General features: G+C 57.5%; 2 protein-coding genes across 2 annotated transcripts; both read left to right on the top strand.

Annotated features, from left to right (window-relative positions):
* The first annotated feature begins 282 nt into the window (after positions 1-282).
* Positions 283-4,259, top strand: KRT19 (keratin 19). The gene is made up of 6 exons (XM_037129703.2): positions 283-808; positions 2,613-2,695; positions 2,894-3,050; positions 3,345-3,506; positions 3,620-3,745; positions 3,877-4,259. The coding sequence occupies exons 1-6, from the start codon at positions 392-394 to the stop codon at positions 4,129-4,131; spliced, it is 1,200 nt and encodes a 399-aa protein (XP_036985598.2). The 5' UTR covers positions 283-391; the 3' UTR covers positions 4,132-4,259.
* A 4,673-nt stretch (positions 4,260-8,932) lies between these two features.
* KRT15 (keratin 15) lies at positions 8,933-13,296 on the top strand. The gene is made up of 8 exons (XM_037129796.2): positions 8,933-9,519; positions 10,455-10,537; positions 10,661-10,817; positions 11,219-11,380; positions 11,464-11,589; positions 11,768-11,988; positions 12,419-12,444; positions 12,968-13,296. Exons 1-8 carry the CDS (start codon positions 9,028-9,030, stop codon positions 13,060-13,062), a joined length of 1,362 nt encoding a protein of 453 aa, XP_036985691.2. The 5' UTR covers positions 8,933-9,027; the 3' UTR covers positions 13,063-13,296.
* Positions 13,297-20,539: the final 7,243 nt, after the last annotated feature.

Here is a 20,539-nt window from a genome sequence, read left to right as displayed (position 1 = left end):
CCTGAGGGGTGTCAAACTTGTGGTGATATTAACAAGGGTCAGAATGTGAACTGGGAGGGGGTGTCTCAGTAGGTGTGTGATGGCGGTGAGGATGGCAAGGAGGGGGCAAGTCCTTGGGGCTCCAGAAGTGGCTGGGTGGGGCACCAGGCCGCAGGGCAGAAGCCTCTGGCCCCTGGGAGGGGAAAGTTGGAGGCAGAGCCACCAGGAACTGACCAATGGGGAGACGGCCTGTGCTTGCACTCTGGAGCCTGCAAATTCCTCTGGGCTCAGATATCCACCCCGACCTCCCCCCTCCCCTGGGCCGCCTAGGACATAAAAAGCTCCAGGTGCGAGCCGAGCTACTCCTCCTGCAGACCACAGGTCCTTTGGTGTCTCTGCTTCCTCTTTCGCCATGACTTCCTACAGCTATCGCCAGTCGTCGGCCTCCTCGTCCTTCGGGGGCCTGGGCGGCGGCGTCGTGCGCTTCGGAGGGGGAGTCTCCTACCGCGCGCCCAGCATCCACGGAGGCTCGGGCGGCCGTGGCGTGTCGGTGTCGTCTGCCCGCTTCGTGTCCTCGTCCTCTGGAGGCTATGGCGGCGGCTATATGGGCACCGCGGTCGGGTCCGACGGGCTTCTGGTGGGCAACGAGAAGTTGACCATGCAGAACCTTAATGACCGCCTGGCCTCCTACCTGGAGAAGGTGCGCTCCCTGGAGGCGGCCAACGGCGACCTGGAGGTGAAGATCCGAGACTGGTACCAGAAGCAAGGGCTCGGGCCCGCCCGCGACTACAGCCACTACTACCAGACCATCGGGGAGCTGCGGGACAAGGTGGACAACGACGGGACGCGGGAAGCACACCTATCTCGCAACCCAGCTCGGCAGGCCGGGAGAAGCGGGAGGCTGGGGCTGCGGGGCGCCAAGGCCACTTTCGGGCGGGGCGGTAGTGAGCCCGTTAGGATGTGGGAGGGCCGCAGGGTGGGGCGGAGAGAAGGGAGCAGGTGAGGAAGTGCAGGACAAAGAGGCAGGAAGTGGAGTGGGGGTGGCTGGACCCGGGCTTAGAACTGGGGGCCCATTCCCCACTGGGGTGGGGAATGTGGCAGGGGCGGGGTCGGAGGGTGGGGAGACCAGGGAAAAGGGGTCCCTGAGGAGTGGCAGGACGTGAAACACGGCTGTGGGCGGTCCTGAGGTCTAGGCCAGGTGCTGCCGTCGCTGCAGGAAAATGAAGAGTTTGGTCAGGGAGGAATCTAGTCCATCCCGGGCTAGCCCCGCCCCCTGCTGTCCCCGCTGCTCGGGGTTGGCGGCAGGGGGCGGGGCGGGGGGGGCCCTCTGCATTCCTTTGACTGGGCAGGTCTGGTTTCCATCATGCTCTGGCCTCTTGCTGAGGGGCCCAAGGGACAACCTGGGAGTTGAGAGAAGCTCTTAGGAGAACTGGAGAGGCCAGCAGGGGCCTTGGCACGTTAAGAAGGGACGTAGGCTGTGGACTCTGAACAGGATAAAGGAGGGACAGATGAAGAGGTCCTGGGGAATCTTTGCTTTTGGACGCCTCTGTCACTGGGAGGACCCGGTAAAGCAGCACTTCTCTGTGTCCTGGGCTGGAGACCCAGGTCTGAGCCATAGGCGCCTAGAAGGGCCCTGGGAGCCTGCAGGGTGGGGCTTGGTCCCCACCCACAGGGAAGAGCTTGGAGCTGTGCCCTGAAGAAGGCAGGGGAAACCAGAGGGCTATTTAATGGCCTCACAGGCTGGGTCTTTCCACAACACTGCCCAGAGTGCAACCCGGTGTCTGGCAGGGTGCTGGGTGCTGGGTGCTGGGGCACAGATCACACTGGAGACAGGGAGGGTGGCCTAGATGACCACTGTGCTTTCACACTTCTCAAATCCTGACCTAAGACAGGAACCACGTTTTAACATGTGTCCTCACATTCTCTCATGCACACACACAGTGGAGCTAAAAGTTTCTTGCAGCCAGCCTTACCGTGAGCAGTCCCTTCTGATATGTTCTGTCCTGTTTCATTGAAAAACTGCAAATCAGCATGCAGCACAATGACTAAATAGATCATGAAGTGAGTGTGAGCAGCTTAATCAATGGTGTGACCATGACGCTCAAGTTAGAGGAACTCGGCATTGGGGGTTACCTTGGACAAGGGATCCTGAACTTCACTTCCCACCTGGGTGAAATAGGTGTATCCACTGCCCCGGCGTGAAAGATGAGGTGTAAGGTGCTCAGCAAATGACAAAATTCCCGTTCCTGAGGCAGAGTGCTTTGGGTGGGGCTTGCAGACAAGGGGCAACCCTGGACAGTTCCCTGCATCTGGTTTGCGTGTCACTACAGACAGCCTCCCTTGACACCATGTCGAGTTCCCTGGGCACAGGTCTCAGAGACTTCCTCTCCAGGTTTACCTCCCTGGCCTCCCCTGCTCATTCCCTGCCCCTTGGCTCAGCCTCCTGGGCAGTGGTGAGAAACCACTGCTTCAACTCCTGGGCAGGGACCGATTCCAACACCTCCCAGGGAGCAGGCCTGTGGGCAGTGGAGGGGTGGCTGGGGCTTGTCTCCAGGGGGCGACCTCATGCTCATTTGCTCTGCTCTGTCTGAGAAGAACGTGCTGTGCCAAACTGCCAGCCTTCTGTCTTCCAGATTCTTGGTGCCACCATTGAGAACTCCAAGATTGTCCTGCAGATCGACAATGCCCGTCTGGCTGCGGATGACTTCCGAACCAAGTGAGCTTCTGTGCCCTGGTGGGTGGCAGAAGCTAGGGTGGGAGCGAGGGAGGCAATCCCAGGCCCTTTTTTGGGGCTCAGTGCAGTGGGGGGCGAATGGCCTGCAGCACACTCTCACAGACCCTGGGCCCTGGGGGTGAGGAAGTCTTCAGAGGTGCAGAGGAAGTGCTGGCCTGACTGTGGCTTTTCCTCTGAAAGGTTTGAGACGGAGCAGGCCCTGCGCCAGAGCGTGGAGGCCGACATCAACGGCCTGCGCAGGGTGCTGGACGAGCTGACCCTGGCCAGAACTGACCTGGAGATGCAGATTGAAGGCCTGAAGGAGGAGCTGGCCTACCTGAGGAAGAACCACGAGGAGGTGGGTTTGCAGCTGGGCCACCCCAGCTTCCCAGGGCTGAGGACATGTTTGTGTCCTGAATCCTCTGACCATGGCCACACTCAGAGGAGTCTAGACCAGCATGGCCGTAGGTGTGGAGGATGGCTTCCAAGGCTCCAGCCGGGGATGGTTGTGACCCATTTCATCCTGCAGTGCCAATTCCCAGGCCTGCACCCGAAAACCAGCCCCCTTTGGCCTGAGAGGTTGGGGAGTTGCCTGGCCCAAGCCCAGCAGGTTCTGGGTCCTGACATGCCCATCTCTGCTCCATCTTTCCAGGAAATCAGTGTCCTGAGGAGCCAAGTGGGTGGCCAAGTCAGTGTGGAGGTGGATTCCGCTCCTGGCATTGACCTAGCCAAGATCCTGAGTGACATGAGAAGCCAGTACGAGGTCATGGCTGAGAAGAACCGGAAGGATGCTGAAGCTCAGTTCATCATCCAGGTATAAAGGGGGAAGCAGGTGCCCTTTGGGGAGGTGGCCAGGCGAGAGGGCTTGATGCTCCTGGGCGGAGGTCTGACTCAGGGCTCGTTTTTCTGCCTCCTCCCTTACTGCAGATTGAGGAGCTGAACCAGAAGGTCGCTGGCAACACGGAGCAGCTGCAGACCAGCAAGACGGAGGTCACTGACCTGCGCCGCACCCTCCAGGGTCTGGAGATTGAGCTGCAGTCTCAGCTCAGCATGGTATGTGCCCGCCTCCCTGTGGGATGCACACTCCTGTCTTTGTAGACCTGGCTCGTCTAGGCAGTGGCCGGGCCCATGCCCTCCCTGGGAACCAGGCTCTGCTGAGTTGTGTTTTCTCTCCCTGCCCTCAGAAAGCCGCCCTGGAGGGCACGCTGGCGGAAACAGAGTCCCGCTTTGGAGCCAGGCTGGCACAGATCCAGATGCTGATCAGCAGTATCGAAGCCCAGCTGACTGATGTGCGAGCTGACATTGAGCGGCAGAACCTGGAGTACCAGCAGCTCATGGATACCAAGACTCGGCTGGAGCAGGAGATCGCCACCTACCGCAGCCTGCTTGAGGGCCAGGAGTCCTATTACAGCAAACTGCCCACTACCCTGACCCTCTGAGTCCAGCAGCCTCCCTGGCTTCCTGCTTCTAGCAGAGGCATGGATGCTTCTGGGTAGGCGAATGGGAGGGGTGGGACCTTTACCTCTAGCTCCTCTGACCTGTTAATAAAATTTTATAGCCCAAGGGAGGAAGGACATCGGGTTTATTATCTCAGCCCATGCAAATGGGCCAGGCGTTGGCCCCGTTCTAGGTTTTATTTGGGTCAGAGTCCACCCTGTCCCAGAATATGGAAAGGTGGGTGCGCACAAACTCCAACTGTTAGTGTAATTCCTGTTTGCAGAAATCTTCATTAACCTGTTTCTTAAAACAAGCTTATGAAATAAGTGCCACGCCCATTTTACAGAGGGGTGAACCAAGGCTGGGAAAAGTGAGGCGGTCTGTTGTGCTTATAGCTGTTCCAGCACATGGCAGAGGGGGGACCGGAAACTGGTTTTTGTTTCCAGATTAGTTTTCTTTTAACTGTACCCCTCTCTAAGGTTGGTGCTGGTGTGGGAAGTTCATGTTTACTGCACCTGTTGTGTGCCACTTAATCAAACCAACCCTAAAAGTAAGTGTGAATGGCATCTTACAGAGCAGCTTGTCCCAGGCTGCACAGCAAACACAGGGCAGAGTGAAGACCAGAGTCTAGGTCTCCTGACCCGTGGCCCACAGCGCCACTCTGGCGGCGGCACCAGGTCCAGGATCCACTCCACTTGTGCCAGGTTCTTGGTACATTTCAGCCTTGCCCCATGGGAAGGCCGAGGACTGGGGTCCCCTGGGGCGGTTCCTGCTGACACATTTTTTCACCTGAAAGGGAATGTCTGGGGCTGTGGTGAGGCTGCATCCTGGGGGCAGAGTGCCTGCTGGCGGGCATCCAGTGCAGGCACTAACACAGTTGTCCATTTCTTGGGTGGTCCCACGTGAACCCTGCACGCCCACATCCCATACCTGGGCCCAGGGCCTGGATGGGACCCAGATGTGACCCAAACCTCCCACACAGACCCCCAACCTGGCTTGCCTGGGGCCGGGCCAACTGGAACAGGAGTCCCAGCTTCCAGGTACAGCTCTGCCCTTGGGTGGGTATGGCCACGGCCCTGTGGTTTGTAGCTCAGTTGCCAAAAACAGAGGCCAGTTAAAGGTAAATAAGTCCCGCTTCACCCTGGCTGAGAGGTTCAAGCTGAGGGGATCTGTTCTGGTCCCCTAGATTTGTGACAGCAGTCCTACCCTGTGAGGGAGGGGTGACGAACCCCCTACCGCACCAAAGGTCTGTAGGGGAAAGGAATGCTCCACATTGTGCTAAAAAGGCCCGTGACCCTGTCACTCCCCCTGCTAGTCCTGAAGGTGGCGCCCTGTGGGCCTCAGAGGTTTATTAGTGAGATACAAACGACAGGGCTGGTGACTGCTGCGCCCAGCTCTTCCCTCACCTGCTGCGGCCCTGGGCCAGGAGCCCTTTCTGCCACCTCCCCAGCTGTTCTGCTCTGGCTTGGGGCACCCACAGCCCCCTTCTCCCACTGAACTCCAGAGGCCTTGGAACCAGAGGCCTCACCCCCAGGCTGGGATTGCCCAGAGGCATTTGTCCCTGTTCATGAAAGCCTCCGTTGTCACAAAGGAAACCCTCCCCCATGCCCCAGAGGCCCCAGGAATGTGGCTGCGGGGCGGGGCCTGGGTCCACACAGGTGGGGCAGGTGACTGGGTCACAGGTCTGGGTGCTGGGAATGAAGCTGTGCTTTGTGTGCATGAGTGGTGGAGAGAGGGCAAGGGCAGGGGCACTTCTGTCTCGGTCCGGGAGCTAGAACTGGGGGTGCTCTGTTGGTAGAAGTGGCTGGGATAGAGAAGGAGAGGGAGAAAGGGGGAAGCCTTTCTGTCTCTGCAGCTATGTGGCCACTTTTGTGGGCAGAGCACTTCTTGCCAACCATGTCACTCTGTCCCTGTGAGTCAGACTGGGCTGGAGTTACTGCTATTTCCCGAGTCGGCAGACTGAGGCTCAGAGAGGAAGCGGGACGACCCGAAGCCACGGAAGTGAGAAAGGCAGAATTTGCAGGCAGGGCTCCAGGCCCCAGTCTGGTCCTGCGCTCTGTCCAGCCTCTCCCTTTGCGGGGCGGGCAGTGACCATCATCAGATGCTCACTGTGGCCTTGCAGCTGGTGTCTGTGATAAGGCCTAACTTAAAAAAAAATTCTGGTAAAATAAAAAAAACATGCATTTTACCATCTCAACCATTTTTAAGTGTACAGGTGGGTGAAATTAAATGCATTCACATTGTTGTGCGACTGTCTCCACCATCCATTCTCATAACTCTGATAAAACTAAACCCTCACCTATTAAACAGCCACTTCCCGTGTTCCCCACCCTCCCCACCCCGACCCTGCAACCTCAAATCCACTTTCCATGTTCATGATTTTGACTACGTTGAGCACCTCACGTAAGTGGAAAGATGGCCCAAGTTTAAGTCGAGAACCTGACTCAGAGGTTTAGACACACCCAGAGGTGGAGGCCAGCTGAGCTCTTTCCAATGGGCAGCATCTCCCCATCTCTAGGGGCGGCCTGTTTCCCATGGACCAAGTTCTGAAACTGGCACAGCATCCTGGGGAGGCTGCAGCTGGGGCCGAGCCAAATGGAGCCCGACCTCCACCCTGGCCAGCCATCCCCACCTGGTGCTAATTCGCATGCTCCAAGGTCCCACCCTGACCTTGAGCTCACAGGAGCTACTGGGACCGAACCAGGGATTTCCAGTGGGGTGGGTGGGTGGGCAGCTACTGCTCTGCACAGGCCTGAGAGCAGAGGGAAAGCTGCCCCAGGGGGCTGCTGAAGGGGAGTCAGTGTGCAGAAGAGGGGCTGGCTGGGGTCCAGCCCTCCCTGGCCTGGGGGGAGATGGCACGTAATTGTTCGCGTGTTAATTGCTGGGGCCGTACTGTCTGCAGAGGCTCTAATGAGCTATGGCTGATCTGACTGATTATTTTTCTTTGGGAGGAAGACGGTATTGTCCCACCCACGAGACAATACCGCGCTGTCTGGGCCCGGCACTCAGAGGTCTGACTGACTGTGAGGTTGGGAGGAGCCCGCCCGCTCAGGCCTGCGGTCCCCCTCCCGGCACCCCAACTCAGGCGCATGAATCTGGGGTCAGTAGGTGGGACCCTCTTTTCCTGTCCTCTCTGTGAGTTGGGGTCAGAGGGCCCATCTGAGTCCTGGCTATGCCCCTGGCCAGCTGTGCCGCCTTGCCCAAATCTCTCCCCGTCTCTGAGCCCCAGCACTTTGCGAACTGTGAAGTGTGCAGTGGAAGGAAGGGATTACTGTTACTGAGGCAATAATAACAACGGCCTGAGTTGCCCCGTATGCACTGTCTGTGGGAGAATATGGAGCAGTGATGTGGCTCACGGGCATGATCTGATGTCCAGGGACAAAAATTCCTCCTGGTGAGGGTACTCAGGAGCCCCAGGTGATGGACATCTGTCCTTATCTCACTATCTGGGCTCTCAGAAGATGGGGAGCTAGGAGGAAGTGGGGGGGGGGTGGGTGGGTGGCTCTTGGGCCTCCGGGCTTCCCTGAAAGTGCCATCTGCTACAAGGAAAGTGAGACTTAAAGATTTCACAGGCAGTAACTAACAGAGGTGGGGTTTGAACGTTGGTCCGAGGGGCCGCAGAGCCCCGCAGTGCAGCTCTGGGCCAGGAGCCCACTCCTGACTCTCTGCTTCAGTCTTGCTTGCTCTCCCAACCCCTGTTCTTTCTGAGCCCTGCAGCTAAGGCCACGCCTCCAAGCAGCACTAGTCACAGGTCTCAGGTATCCCTGGAAAGCCAGGCCCTGAGCTGGTGGCAGAGAAAAGGGCTCCCCTCTCTGGCCTTAGCATCCTGCTCTGCGAAGTGGTGCCTCTGCCTTCGAGATCTCAGCCTGCATGCCAGGCCCCTATCTCCTTCCTCCCCCCCACAGCTCAGGCATGTACAGGCCCTCCCACTGCCCCCCCCCCCGCCAGCCTTGCAGCTTCACAGGACGATGGGGAGGCAGCTGGGGAATCTGTCCCTGCTGTGCAGTGACATGCCTCTCCTTGGCGAAGGTAGGGTCTTCCTGAAACTCGCCTCGGTCTTATCTGCTGAGGTTTGCCCCAACGTGTCCCAGGAGTAAGCAAAGTTTCAGTGACATGTGCGGTTGGCAGGTGGCGGGGTGATCAATCAGCCCCTTGTCAGCCCCGAGCCTGCTGGCTTTCGTGAGGGTGCCAGAGCAGTGGGGCTGGGGCTGGGGCAGGGAGAGGGGCGGAGGAGGAGTGTCCATTTGGTAGCGACAGCTGCTTGTGCCTTCTGGTCACCTCGGCTGGGACTTGACTCAAGACCCCTGCCCCAGTGCTCAGCCTGTCGCCAAGGGCCCTGCATCCTCTGACCACCAATCCCAGAGACCATGGGGGTCTGTGAGTTGGATGACAGAGAGCAGGGATGGGAACTGAGAACATGCAGCTGGCCAGCTAGGGGTGAGGGTCCTGGGCTGTGGGCAGCAGAGAAGTCTGGCTGAGGGCAGAGCTGGCCCAAGCCGCTCCAGCTGTGGCGTGATGTGACTGTGCTCCCTGCTACTCACTCAATGTGCGCACGGAGTGTAAAAATGAACCTGAAATCCAAGTGTTAAAACTATGGCCTGGGGCGAAACACCACTCGTTCTGAATCATCTCTTTTGTTGCATTAAAAAAAAAAGGAAGGAAAGAAAAGAAAAACTCAACACCAGCCACACCGAGGTGTACAGGCAGCTGTGTTTGTCAGGAATGCAGAAGGAGGTGGCTTCCTTTTAGGGGAGGAGACGTGAACCCACAGCACCCTCCACAGGGCATATAAGGAGCCCCGGGGCGGGGGGGTGACAGGCACAGCACTCTGGTTTCAGGGCAGCCCGTACCTCCCGCCACCATCTCCTGTGCTTTTGCTGAGACCCCAGGGCCTGGCCATGAGCACCGCGTTCCTGCAGGCTTCTTCCTCCACCTTTGGAGGTGGCTCTACCCGGGGGGGCTCCCTCCGGGTTGGCGGAGGAGGCTTTGGTGTGGGGAGTATCTATGGGGGAGGTGGAGGCCGAAGTATCTCAGCTTCTTCTGCAAGGTTTGTCTCCTCGGGGTCAGGAGGGGGCTATGGGGGCGGCACGAGCTTCGGCTTCGGTGGAGGGGCTGGTAGTGGTTTTGGTGGAGGCTTTGGTGGAGGTTTTGGCGGTGGCTTTGGTGACTTTGGTGGTGGTGATGGTGGCCTCCTCTCTGGCAACGAGAAGATCACCATGCAGAACCTCAACGACCGCCTGGCCTCCTACCTGGAAAAGGTGCGTGCCCTGGAGGAGGCCAATGCCGACCTGGAGGTCAAGATTCGAGACTGGTACCAGAAGCAGAGCCCCGCCAGCCCGGAGCGCAACTACAGCCACTACTTCAAGACCATAGAGGAGCTCCGGGACAAGGTGAGCCCTCAAGGGTCAGAGACAGGGGGGTAGGTGGCTGGTGCCCTGCCCCCGTCTCTAACATCAGCGCTCCTGCTGCCTTGAGGAAATCCTTTCCTGCCCAGGCAACAACTGCTAGTGGGTAACCTTGGCAAACATAGGGCCGGGGGAATGCTTTGCAGGTGTGCACGCCGGCATCCATCTGCTCAGCTTGGCAGTGCAGGGCTGATCCTGGGAATCTGGTCAGGACCAGTGGGGGCCAAGGAAGGTGCAGTTACAGAGAGCAATCGCTCTCCCTGAACCACACACCCTGCAGGGCTCTGCCTGTGTCCTTTACTTCTTTTGCAAGAATGATGAGCGCAGCTCCAGGAGCCCTGAGTGCCAGGGCTCCTGGCCACGCCCTCTGCCGTTGTCTTTGGTACCCAAAGCACTGTTGCGATTTAGAAGACCTGGAACTCGTTATGGGCTCTGCAGTCCACTCACTCACCTTATTCCTCACCTGGATGGGTTCCCGCAGCTGTCAGACGCCTTCCTCAGCTGCCCTCCAGGTCCTTCCCACCTGCTGGAATGCCCTGTAGATCCTTGGCCATGTCAAGGCGTGCAGGGGGCCAGCAACTCCGAGCTGTCCAAGGGGAGCTGGTGGAGTCTATCCGAGAGGGCTTTTGTCAGACCCGCCCCATTTGCACCCTGCCCACTGCACTCCTGGCCAGGTAACTGGCCAGCAGTTACCGACAGCAGTCGGAAAGACCAGTCCTGGCTCCTTGGTCTTTTACACCCTGGAGGCAGGGGCAGAACAAGCAGGGGGCACCTGAGACAGGGCTGAAGTCTGCTTCAAGGACCCTACAGACTCCTCTTGATGGTGACAGGGGAGAGATTGTCAGTGTGGGGCGGGCCGGGCAGGGAGAGCAACGGGGAGGAGAGAGGGATCCTCTCCGCACGGGTTCTGTCTCCTGCAGATCCTGGCAGCCACCATCGACAACTCCCGGGTCATCCTGGAGATTGATAACGCCAGGCTGGCTGCAGATGACTTCAGACTCAAGTGCGTTCCTGACACCCTCTCCCCTTCTGCATGCCCCTCTTATCTTGACCTCTCCCCTCCCCCAAATTCAAGCAGCCCAGACCCCTCACCCATCTTTACTTTGGGTTCTCTGTCTATTCCCAGGTACGAGAACGAGCTGGCCCTGCGCCAGAGCGTGGAGGCCGACATCAACGGCCTGCGCAGGGTGCTGGACGAGCTGACCCTGGCCAAGACGGACCTGGAGATGCAGATCGAGAGTCTGAAGGAGGAGCTGGCCTACATGAAGAAGAACCACGAGGAGGTAGGGGTGGTGAGACCAGGGTGGGGCTGCTGGGACCTCCTCACAGTTGTCTTAGTGGTTCAGAAATGCGCCCTACACCTGCCAAAACAGGGATCCCAGGGAGAGGAAGGTGGACTTTTTTCTGGTGACCCAGACCCCTCTGCTTCTCTCAGCCATGGCCATGAGCTCATGCACCGGCCCTACTGCCTTGAGGTCCTCCCCTGGTAGCACCTAGAGAGGAAGAGAGACCCGAGAGCTGAGGGGCCCATGTGATCAAAACTCTCCCTGAGCAGTGGGAAACAGAGGCTGTGTGGGTACAGGGCAGAGCCGAGGTCCCAGAGTGAGTTAGGGGCAGATGAGGAATGGCACATGGGACCCCAGCGTGTCTGCTCTCTCTGCTGCCCTCTGTCACCACCCTGCAGGAGATGAAGGAGTTCGGCAACCAGCTGGCCGGCCAGGTCAACGTGGAGATGGACGCGGCCCCAGGCGTGGACCTGACCCGTGTGCTGGCGGATATGAGGGAGCAGTACGAGGCCATAGCCGAGAAGAACCGCCGTGATGCCGAGGCCTGGTTTTTCAGCAAGGTGAGTCTGACCTCCCAGCCCGCCCTGGCTCCCCAGATCTCCCGGAAGCCCATGGGGCTCACTTCTTCGTGTGTGACCTGCAGACCGAGGAGCTGAACAAGGAGGTGGCTTCCAACACAGAGATGATCCAGACCAGCAAGACGGAGATCACGGACCTGAGACGCACCATGCAGGGGCTGGAGATCGAGCTGCAGTCCCAGCTCAGCATGGTGTGGCCACCCGCCGGACCCCACCCTGCCCTAGTCTACCCCACCCTGTACGGCTGGTTAAGCCTTGTCATTCCCAAGCCCCCAGAGTGGGTCCCTGTGTCCATTCCATGGCTCTCCCCGTGCCCCTGGAATTTCTTTCTAACCTGACGTGGTGTCTATGGATCTGTTGCCCCACCAGAAAGCCGGGCTGGAGAGCTCGCTGGCGGAGACGGAGTGCCGCTATGCCACGCAGCTGCAGCAGATCCAGGGGCTCATCGGCAGCCTGGAGGCCCAGCTGAGCGAGCTGCGCTGCGAGATGGAGGCTCAGAACCAGGAGTACAAGGTCCTGCTGGACATCAAGACGCGGCTGGAGCAGGAGATCGCCACCTACCGCAACCTGCTGGAGGGCCAGGATGCCAGGCAGGGGCGGGGTGCGGCGGGAGGATGAGGGAGGGGCCAGTTGTGGGGGGTGCGGAGAGTCATCCCGGGGTGCATAGGGATGCAGGGAAAGAGAACTGAGTGAGGAGAACGGGCTCTGGATTCTGCACTCTGGTCTTTGGCTGTTACTCTGGGCAGGTCTTGTCACTTCCCTGCACCTGTGGGTCTTCTGTAAGTGAAAGTGATTGGGCTGGTTCCACCCCATGCAGGAGGCAGGTGGGGAGTGATCATAGATCAGGATCGGTCTGCATGAGGCCGGCACGTCTAGACAAGTTTCCGGCCTCTGGAGAAGTCAGATGTGAGGGTGGTGGACGTAAGGGGGCTGGAGAGGACTGCTGAGCTAGCCACCAGAGCCTCCCTTAGAGAGCCTTGAGCTTCTGCCTTTGCTGACATCTGCTTCCCCCTCTTTCAGGATGGCTGGCATTGGCACCAGAGAAGGTAAGAAGGCTTAGCTATTCCTGAGAGGGGAGGGGCGTGGCCGAAGCCACCATTCCACTTTGGAATGGAGAGGAAGGAAAAAGAGGCCGATCACGCCAGGAGGGCAGGGACATGCCCATTGCTGTCGACTCGTCTTTCCCAGTGGGACCTCTATCCACCCCAGTAGATTTGGGGTTGAAGATTTATCGAGAACCTTCCAGGCTGAGCAGGCTCTGAGCAGGGCAGAGCTCCCCAGGCTTCACCTTCACGCACTTACACCGGGATGCCTGGGATTTCTCCTGGTGCACGTGCAATTAAAAGCCCTGCTGCGCTGTTCACTGCAGGGCATACCCACTGCAGCCACCCTCCATCTCTACAATGAGCAATTCAACAGCAGCCTTTCTGGCAGCTCTTGAAAGACCGGCCACTGGCCATTCTCAGGGGTGCTGTCCATTTCTCCTGGAGCTCAGCCAAGGGCCTGGTCCCCCAGGGATGGAAGAGAGCAGGGAGTGTCGCCCACACTAAAACTGCTCCTTCTTTCTAGCCTCCCGGGGAGGTGGCGGTGGCAGCAAACTCCACATCAATGTTGAGGAGTCAGTAGATGGGAAGGTGGTTTCTTCCAGCAAGAGAGAAATCTAAGCGCCCAGCACAGGAGAGTGTCCCTTGGCACACTGTGCCCCCCCGCGCCCCCAGTGGAGGAGTGGCCAGAGGGGCTGGAAAAGCCAACTATTTCTCCCTTGAGCTCCTAGCTCAGGAGGGCTCCTGCCTCCTAGTTTGGAGCTTTGCTTGCTCTCCCTCCCTCCCTCTGCCCTCCAGCTCTGCCTGGCTCCTTCCTGTAACAAGTTCATTTGCACTGTGTCTGTCCATGCAATAAAAAAAAAAAAAAAAAAAAAAGGCTTTTCCTTTTGCAAATATCTCTTGAGAGTGTGTCTGGTTTTTCTGGTTGGGGCCTCTGAGGGGGCCCAGGGCCACACACTGACGTCTCCCCCACCTCGGCCTTTTCCCTGCCAGGTCATAATTCATTCTTTGGGGTGCCCAGGGTGCCCGGGACAAACCCATACTGCCCAGGCCACTTGCTGTGCTAACTCGCTCCATTTGGTGGTCATGGAAACGGGAGGGGGTGGAGAGGGTGGGGGGCGGTGAGGAGGTGGTTTCTGAAAGCAGTTGTGCAAACTTAGCACGACTTGACATGCCGAGTAATGGTTTACTGAACGGTTGCGTGGATTGTACTGGTTCTCCACTGTATGGTTGGCACTGTGCTAAGCACGCCCACCCATGGGTCTCATTTGATACAACTGTGGGTGGTCAGGATCGAATCATCTCATCTTAGAGATGAGATGAGAAACTTAGCGATGGAGAAGTTGGGGAGATGCAGGACCTGCCCAGTGGCCTCGTGGGTGAACAGTAAGCAGCAGGGCTGAGATTGAGCCCCCTGTTTGCATGACTCCATGACTAGGGCTCCTTTTGGGACCTCAGGCTCCGGCCCTTCGAAGTTCATTGCCAGGACCTTCCTCCTTGCCTCTGGCCATCACCACACTTGCTATTTGAACCCCACTCCTCTCTAGCCAGGCACACCTGGCCTCCAGGGCGGCTGAGCCAGCTCCTGTCTCCAGCCCCTGAAGAGCTGGCCTCCATGCCCCTTGAAGCCACTATTTCCTATGCACGAAGCACTGACAGTGCCCAGAGAAAAAGACATCAGCTCCAGGAAGCCCTTCCTGATTTCCCCACAGTTAAATATGAAGCCACACCGATCCCTTTTGCCCTCCTCTGGCCACATCCCGCTCTTGTTCTCCTGACTCCAGCGCCTGCACTCAGGCGTATCAGAACAGTGGCCTCCGTGCACACCTGATTTGTTGCCTCTGATCCGGGACTGGTTCCTCTGCGATTCTTAAGCCCTAGAGAGCGGGCAGGGCATGAGGAAGTGGAGAACTCCGGGTGCGGTGGCTGGGCTGGGTCAGTGGGGAGAGGGAGAACTGGTTTTAGTCCTGCTGGAAAGAGCAGGTTGGGGGTGCCTCTGTTATCCTGGAATCAGATCTTTGGGGGACAGCCAAGCCCTCTGGGAGGGGCCCCTGGGTCTCACTGCATGAAGCTCCTTGCCCAGCAGCCTTGGTTGGAGCAAAGCTTTCTGGGCAAGATTTAATCTCAATTGTGTCCCCTGAGTACACCCTTTGAGACCAGGTTTCCCTGGGGCTGGAGGGAGGAGACAGAACTTACTGAGTGCCCACACTGTGCCAGGCTCCGCGCAGGGCGTTCAGCAGAGGGCTCCTCACTGACTCTCCCCACGGCTTTGCCAAGGCGGATCAGCCTTTTGTGTCGCTTTTCAGAAGAGGAAATGGAGGTTCAAGGAAGTGAAATACCTTGAATACAGTCACACACTAGGAAAGAGTGAACCTGACTCCTTCCCTCTGATTCCATACCCTCGCTTTTCCCTGGATGTCACGAGGGTGACAGGAGATGGGACGCACCTTTCTTTTGCTCTGAAACTCCCTTCTTAACCTGTGTGGGCAGCTCGTTCAAATGTCATGCAGCCACTATGGTCAGAAAGATTGTCCTTGCACCTCAGCTTGGTTTCTCACCCTGTGGCTTAAGCTTATGCTGAAGCCCAAAGCACCAGGTACCCTGTCCCCAACGTCATGGGAACAGCCAGTCTCCTCCCTGAGACCCTCAGGCCCAATGGCCTGGCTATTGCTCCCCACCCTGCCAACCTCTGGGCCCCTGCTGAGAAGTCTGGGGCCTTCTAAGCAGTCAGCAAAGGGTTTTCTCAGCCTTTAGTTTGCAAGACTAACAACCTCTGCAATGGTGCAGAGGGGCAAGGTGGGGCTTGGCCCGCATCCCTGGCTTTGTCTCAGGGCTGGCCCTGGAGCTGGGGGAGAGGGAAGCGGCTTCTCTCTCCCTGGACCATCCACCTATTACTGTTCTCCTCAAGATTCCAAGAGGGGCTGTCAGAGAGGTCCTTGGACTTGACAAGTTCTATTCCCTGCCTGACTCTGGAGTGAGATACTCACACCCAGGGGCAGCTCCTGCCAGGGTGAGCCTTTAAATAGTGTGTGGCAGAGATGGCCCGCCCGCTGCCTGCCCCTGGGCTGAGGTCAGGCTTGGATTCCAGCCAATCTGAGCAGCAGGCCCTGAGCCTCCCTCTTTCCCACAGAGGGAGGGCGGCTTTGGGACCAGGGATTAGGGCCCTGGGCGTAAGTTTTGTTTAGGCTGGGCTTCCCAGAGCCAGCATGGGAGGTGCCCGCTGCCACTCTCTCCCTGAGGACTTTGGCTGGCCCCTGTCCCTCTCTGGGTCTCAGTTTCCCCATCTTGAAATGGAGGAGTCTGGCCAGACACGATGATCTCGAAGGTCTCTGTGAGTTGATGTGCACCCTGGTACCTCGGAGGGGATCCCGTGCTGTGAGACCCGAGACAGCAGGCGGGTCTACTCCATGCGCTGCTGTGTCCGCCAAGCGGGTGCTAAGCGAATACTGTTGAACTAATGCCTGCACGTGCTTCTCCTTTGCTTTTTCCTGCTTTAGACAAGGCTCTGGATGTTCACTAGTATCTTCGGCATGTGCCATCACCTGTCCCTCCACAGGCAGCTGGCAGCACAGGGAGCTGGTAGCTTCTTTTCCCATGAGGTCGGGAGCTGGGGTGACCTCTCCTGTTTGCCACTCCTCAACCGAAGCCAGCAGATAGCGTACCCCTGGAACGGCCCCTCAGGCCTTTGTGGAAAGCCTCCCCGGGCCAGGAGCCGAACGTGGAGGTTTATTAGACAAAGACCTGTCTTCAGGGAATGGGAGACTGAGCAGGGAAACAAGACAGGAATGCCACCAACTGTCACTTGTCTGGTTGTTGTAGGTGCCATGCTGGCTGCAGGGACCAGAGAGAGAGGCAAAGCAATGTGCTGGCGCAGGGCAGAGGCCCAGAGGACTCTCGACCCGGTCATCCCACAGCAATGAGCGGGCACATCCTTTGTGCAGTGGAGGTAAGAGCGGCCGTCTGCCTGCCCACACCTGGGTCAGGTGCTTCTCTAACATGAACTCACCAGATGCCTGGTTTTCAGTAGTAGCCACTGGGGCCCTGAAAGGTCGAGTGACTTTCTCAAGGTCACACAGCCAGTCGAAGGCACCTGCAGAGTTAAAACTCAGGCCCAGCGAATTCAAAGCCTTTGTGGACCTTGCTGGGTTTCTGGGAATCCTTTTATGCCACAAAAAGGATAAAGAGGATATAAAAAAGGATTTTATATGATTATTTTTACTTAAAAATTATTAATTTATTTTTAGAAAAGAAGGGAGGGAGAGAGGGAGAGAAACATCAATGTGGGCACGCCCCCCCACTGGGGACCTGGTCTGCAACCCAGGCATGTGCCCTGACTGGGAATCAAACCAGTGGCCCTTTGGTTCGCAGGCTGGCACTCAATCCACTGAGCCACACCAGTCAGAGCATAAAAAGGTTTTCGGAAAGATGGGTACTGTGGAAGTGAACGGGCCTGAGGCATGAGGCCAGTCTGCAGAAGGCTGCTGGGTGCTGCTGAGTCAAGCAGGTGCTTCTGCGGGCCGGGGCCTGGTCTGCTTTTTGGGAAGGGTCTGCCTTTCAGGAGAGGCCCCTTCCCTGTGGGGGACCTTGAAGCCTTTTGGGGCTGCAGGACCCTTGGAGCCCAGCGAGAGAGGGGTCTGACCCAAGATCCAAACAAGGAACCCCGGATGCGGAGCCTGGGGACACGGTGTAGGCCTCGGCTCTGCAGCCGAGCAATCCGGTGACCATGGACACCCTGGGGACTCAGAAAGGAAAGTGCTCAGGGAAATTTAGAAGTCATTTCAACGTGAGGCCCAGTGAGCTGGGGGCAGTTGAGCTCTAAGTCCAGGCATCTCTTCTTGTGTCCCGCTGCCCTGACCTTGGCCTTCTGGGTCTCAGTTTCCCCTCCTGTGAAATGGGGAAAGGGTGGGAAAGTTCCTACAACAACCGTGCCTCTGACATTAGGCGTCGTGAGGGCCCTCACAAGCCCTGAGGTTTGGGGCTCATGCCGAAAACCCACAGCAGAGAGGCTGGCCCATCAGGCCTCCAGCTGCATGGGCTTTGCCGCTGTGGGAAGCGGAACCGCCCAACAGCCAGGCCTGGCGGGAGGGGAGGGCCCGAGAATGCAGAGGTCAGCAGCAGATACCCCTGTTAGGATAGGGTGGCGCTAACCTGGGCCTGAAAGGGATTCACCCGGCAGTGGTTACAGGCCCAGGCCCTGGGGCCAGAGGCTTAAATCTTGGCTCTGACACAATCAAGTTTGGGCAATGTATTTAACCTCTTTGGGCCTCAGTTTCCTCACCTGAAAAAAACGATATGATAAAAATAGTGGAGCCCTGACCTGTGTGGCTCAGATGGCTGGGTGTGGTCCTGCAAACCGAAAGGTCACCATTTCAGTTCCTGGTCAGGGCACATGCCCGGTCCCCCCCACCCCCTGGTTGGGTGTGTGAGAGAGGCGCCTGGTTGATATTTCTTGCTCACATCCACATTTCTCTCCCTCTCTTCCCCACTCTCTAAAAACAAACAAATAAATACATAAATAAAATCTTTTAAAAAATAGTTGAGTTGTCCTGAGGACCCCCCAAAATCATGCCACTAGAGCGGTCCCCCTGCCCCCACGCTCAGCTTTTTTTTTGTTGTTGTTTTAATACCAAGGAATAAACAGAAAAAAAATATAAGTAGTTTTTATCATTTGTATCCTTCACTTTGCTGCAGGGGAGTCTCGGGGCCTTGGCACAGTCTGGGAAGTCCTGACTAGTGCATCATCGTGCTTCTTGCTGACATGGATGCTGGCTCCTTCCTGAACAGACAGCTCCTCTTCTTTGTCTTTTGTAGAATCAGACATTGCCACCACCTTCTCCAAATAAGACCTTGGAGGCCACAGTGGGTCCTGCTCAGCGTAAGGGTCACATTGTTCAAGAAACGTTAGCCAGGGTTATTTTATTATCTTTTAACTCATGTAGAATGGAACACCCAGAGACCATATGTGGAGTTCACAGCCAGTCTCTAAGACAACATCAGGTGGAGCACAGAGAGCCAGAGGCCAAATTTAAATCTTGACTTCCTGGTGACCTTGGCCAAGTGGCTCGGCCTCCCTGGGCCTCAGCTGCCCCATCTAAAACGTGGGTCAGTAAACATCCTTTCTGGTTCTTGTGTGAACTCAGTGACAGCGTTAAGTGCAGCCTCGTTTCCAAGGGGTGCTCACGAATGCAGCCTGCCCTCTCCTTCCCTGGAAACTTACTGGGCAGGGGCCTGAATTTGATGTGATTCACCAGAAAGCAAAGCAGAGCCCTGGCTGGTGTGGCTCAGTGGACTGAGCACGGGCCTGCGAACCAAAGGGTCGCTGGTTTGATTCCCAGTCAGGGCACATGCCTGAACTGCTGGACAGGCCAGGTCTCCAGTGTGGGGGGCGCACAAGAGGCAACCACACATTGATGTTTCTCTCCCTCCCTCCCTCCGCCTCTGTCTAAAAATAAATAAATGAAATCTTAAAAAAAAAGTATGAGTGAGGAAAGTCCTAGAATTTATTCTATTTAAAAAAAAAAGAAAGCAAAGCAGAAAGCTCAAGACCAGCAAACAGTGCTTCAGCCCAGCCTCTGTCCTACCCCAATTAAAGCTGGACAAGCAGAGGGAAAACTGGGTCCCTGGGGTGGGCTTCTGCCCAGCTTCCCTCAGGAGGGCCAGACACATGGGCCCTGGGGTTCACCCTGGGTCAGAAGACAGTATTCCTGTGTCAAGGCTGCAAGGCCCTGGTGGGGAGGGGAGGGGAGGGGAGGGGATGGGCCATGCCTTGACCCTGTGAGAAACACAGGTCATGGCCACCCCCTGTTTGTACTGCTGGGGCTTTGCAGGATCTCCGGTATTGTCCTCAGAGAGGCGTTGGCCCGAACCTGCTCGGCAGCCCCGGGAGAATGTCACTCCAGGTAGGCAGGTTCCATTAATCACCTATTTGTCAGTTTTGATCCTCTACTGAGAGAGCCAGAGCTCCTGCTTCAGGCTGAATTCAAACCTTTTCAGAGGGAGAGCTGAGCCATCAGTTTGGGGCAGAAGGGCTGGGCCAGGTCAGGGGTCAGCATGAATCCGTGGGCTCACAGTGGTCCTGGAGCACCCACAGCACCGCCTGGCTCTCTCCCTGGTGCTGACGCCCGCTGGGCAGAACGCAGGCCAGCTCCCCTGTCTGCAGAAAACAAAGGGTGAGAAAGCCCTGAGAACCCTCCTCTCTGGTCTTGCTCGCTGACTCAGTTAAGGGGTTTCCAGGGTAACCTCCAACCTGTGCTGCCCCATCCCAGCCTCTGGTCTGGCCCCATCTAGACCCTCTGGCTGGGATAGGCCTGGAGGCTGCTCCTGAGAGCTTGTTCACGGCAGCCCTGGCCTCCTTGGGGGAGCTGGGCCGGGATCTTGAGTCCAGGGTGCTCTATTCTAGGACCTGCAACCTTCTTCTTCTATTCTGGGCTCTGAGGGAGCACCTCAAGGCCCTTTTTTTCCAGGTTGAGTGGTAAGGCTCACTGAGCAGCAGCTGAGTTTCAGCCACTTCTAGAGAGGGACCCTGGCCCCAGGCCCTGAGTCACATTCTCCACTGTGGCCCCTGGCTGAAACACTCACAGGTGGAGACAGATGTCACATGGTGGGGGGCCAGCAATGGCCCTGCGGAGGTGCTGCAGGCCCTCTTTCCAGGCTTGGCTGTGCAGCTAGGGCAGCTGGTGTAAGGGACTCACGAAACACGGGGTAGGTCTGACCCAGGCTTCTCAGCCTTGACACTGTTGACTGTCTGGGTGAGAGAACTCTTTGTTGTGGGGGCTGTCCTGCACACAGTAGGGTATTTAGCAGCACCCTTTGCTGCTGTCCTCCCATTGTGACCACCGAATGTTTCTGAACATTGTCAAGTATCCCCTGGATGGCAAAATAGCCCCAGGGCTGAGAACCTCCGACTTGATCTACGGTGACAGAAGTTGGAATGTGGTTGTCATAGGGGTGTGGGAGGTGGGCAATCAATTGGGAAAGGCACAAGGAACTTTAGGAAGGAGGCTGGAAATTTTCTGGCCAACATATGCTTGCACAGGCAGATGGCGTGCTCACAGAGGTGGCTGTGTGCATGCATAGGCAGACACATGCTTACACAGGC

The sequence above is a fragment of the Artibeus jamaicensis genome, unplaced genomic scaffold (genome assembly GCF_021234435.1).
Source record: "Artibeus jamaicensis isolate MK-2021 breed Jamaican fruit bat unplaced genomic scaffold, CSHL_Jam_final contig_2259, whole genome shotgun sequence".
NCBI lineage: Eukaryota > Metazoa > Chordata > Mammalia > Chiroptera > Phyllostomidae > Artibeus > Artibeus jamaicensis.
Note: the sequence above shows the minus strand (reverse complement) of the source record. Positions and strands in the feature narration are given on the sequence as shown.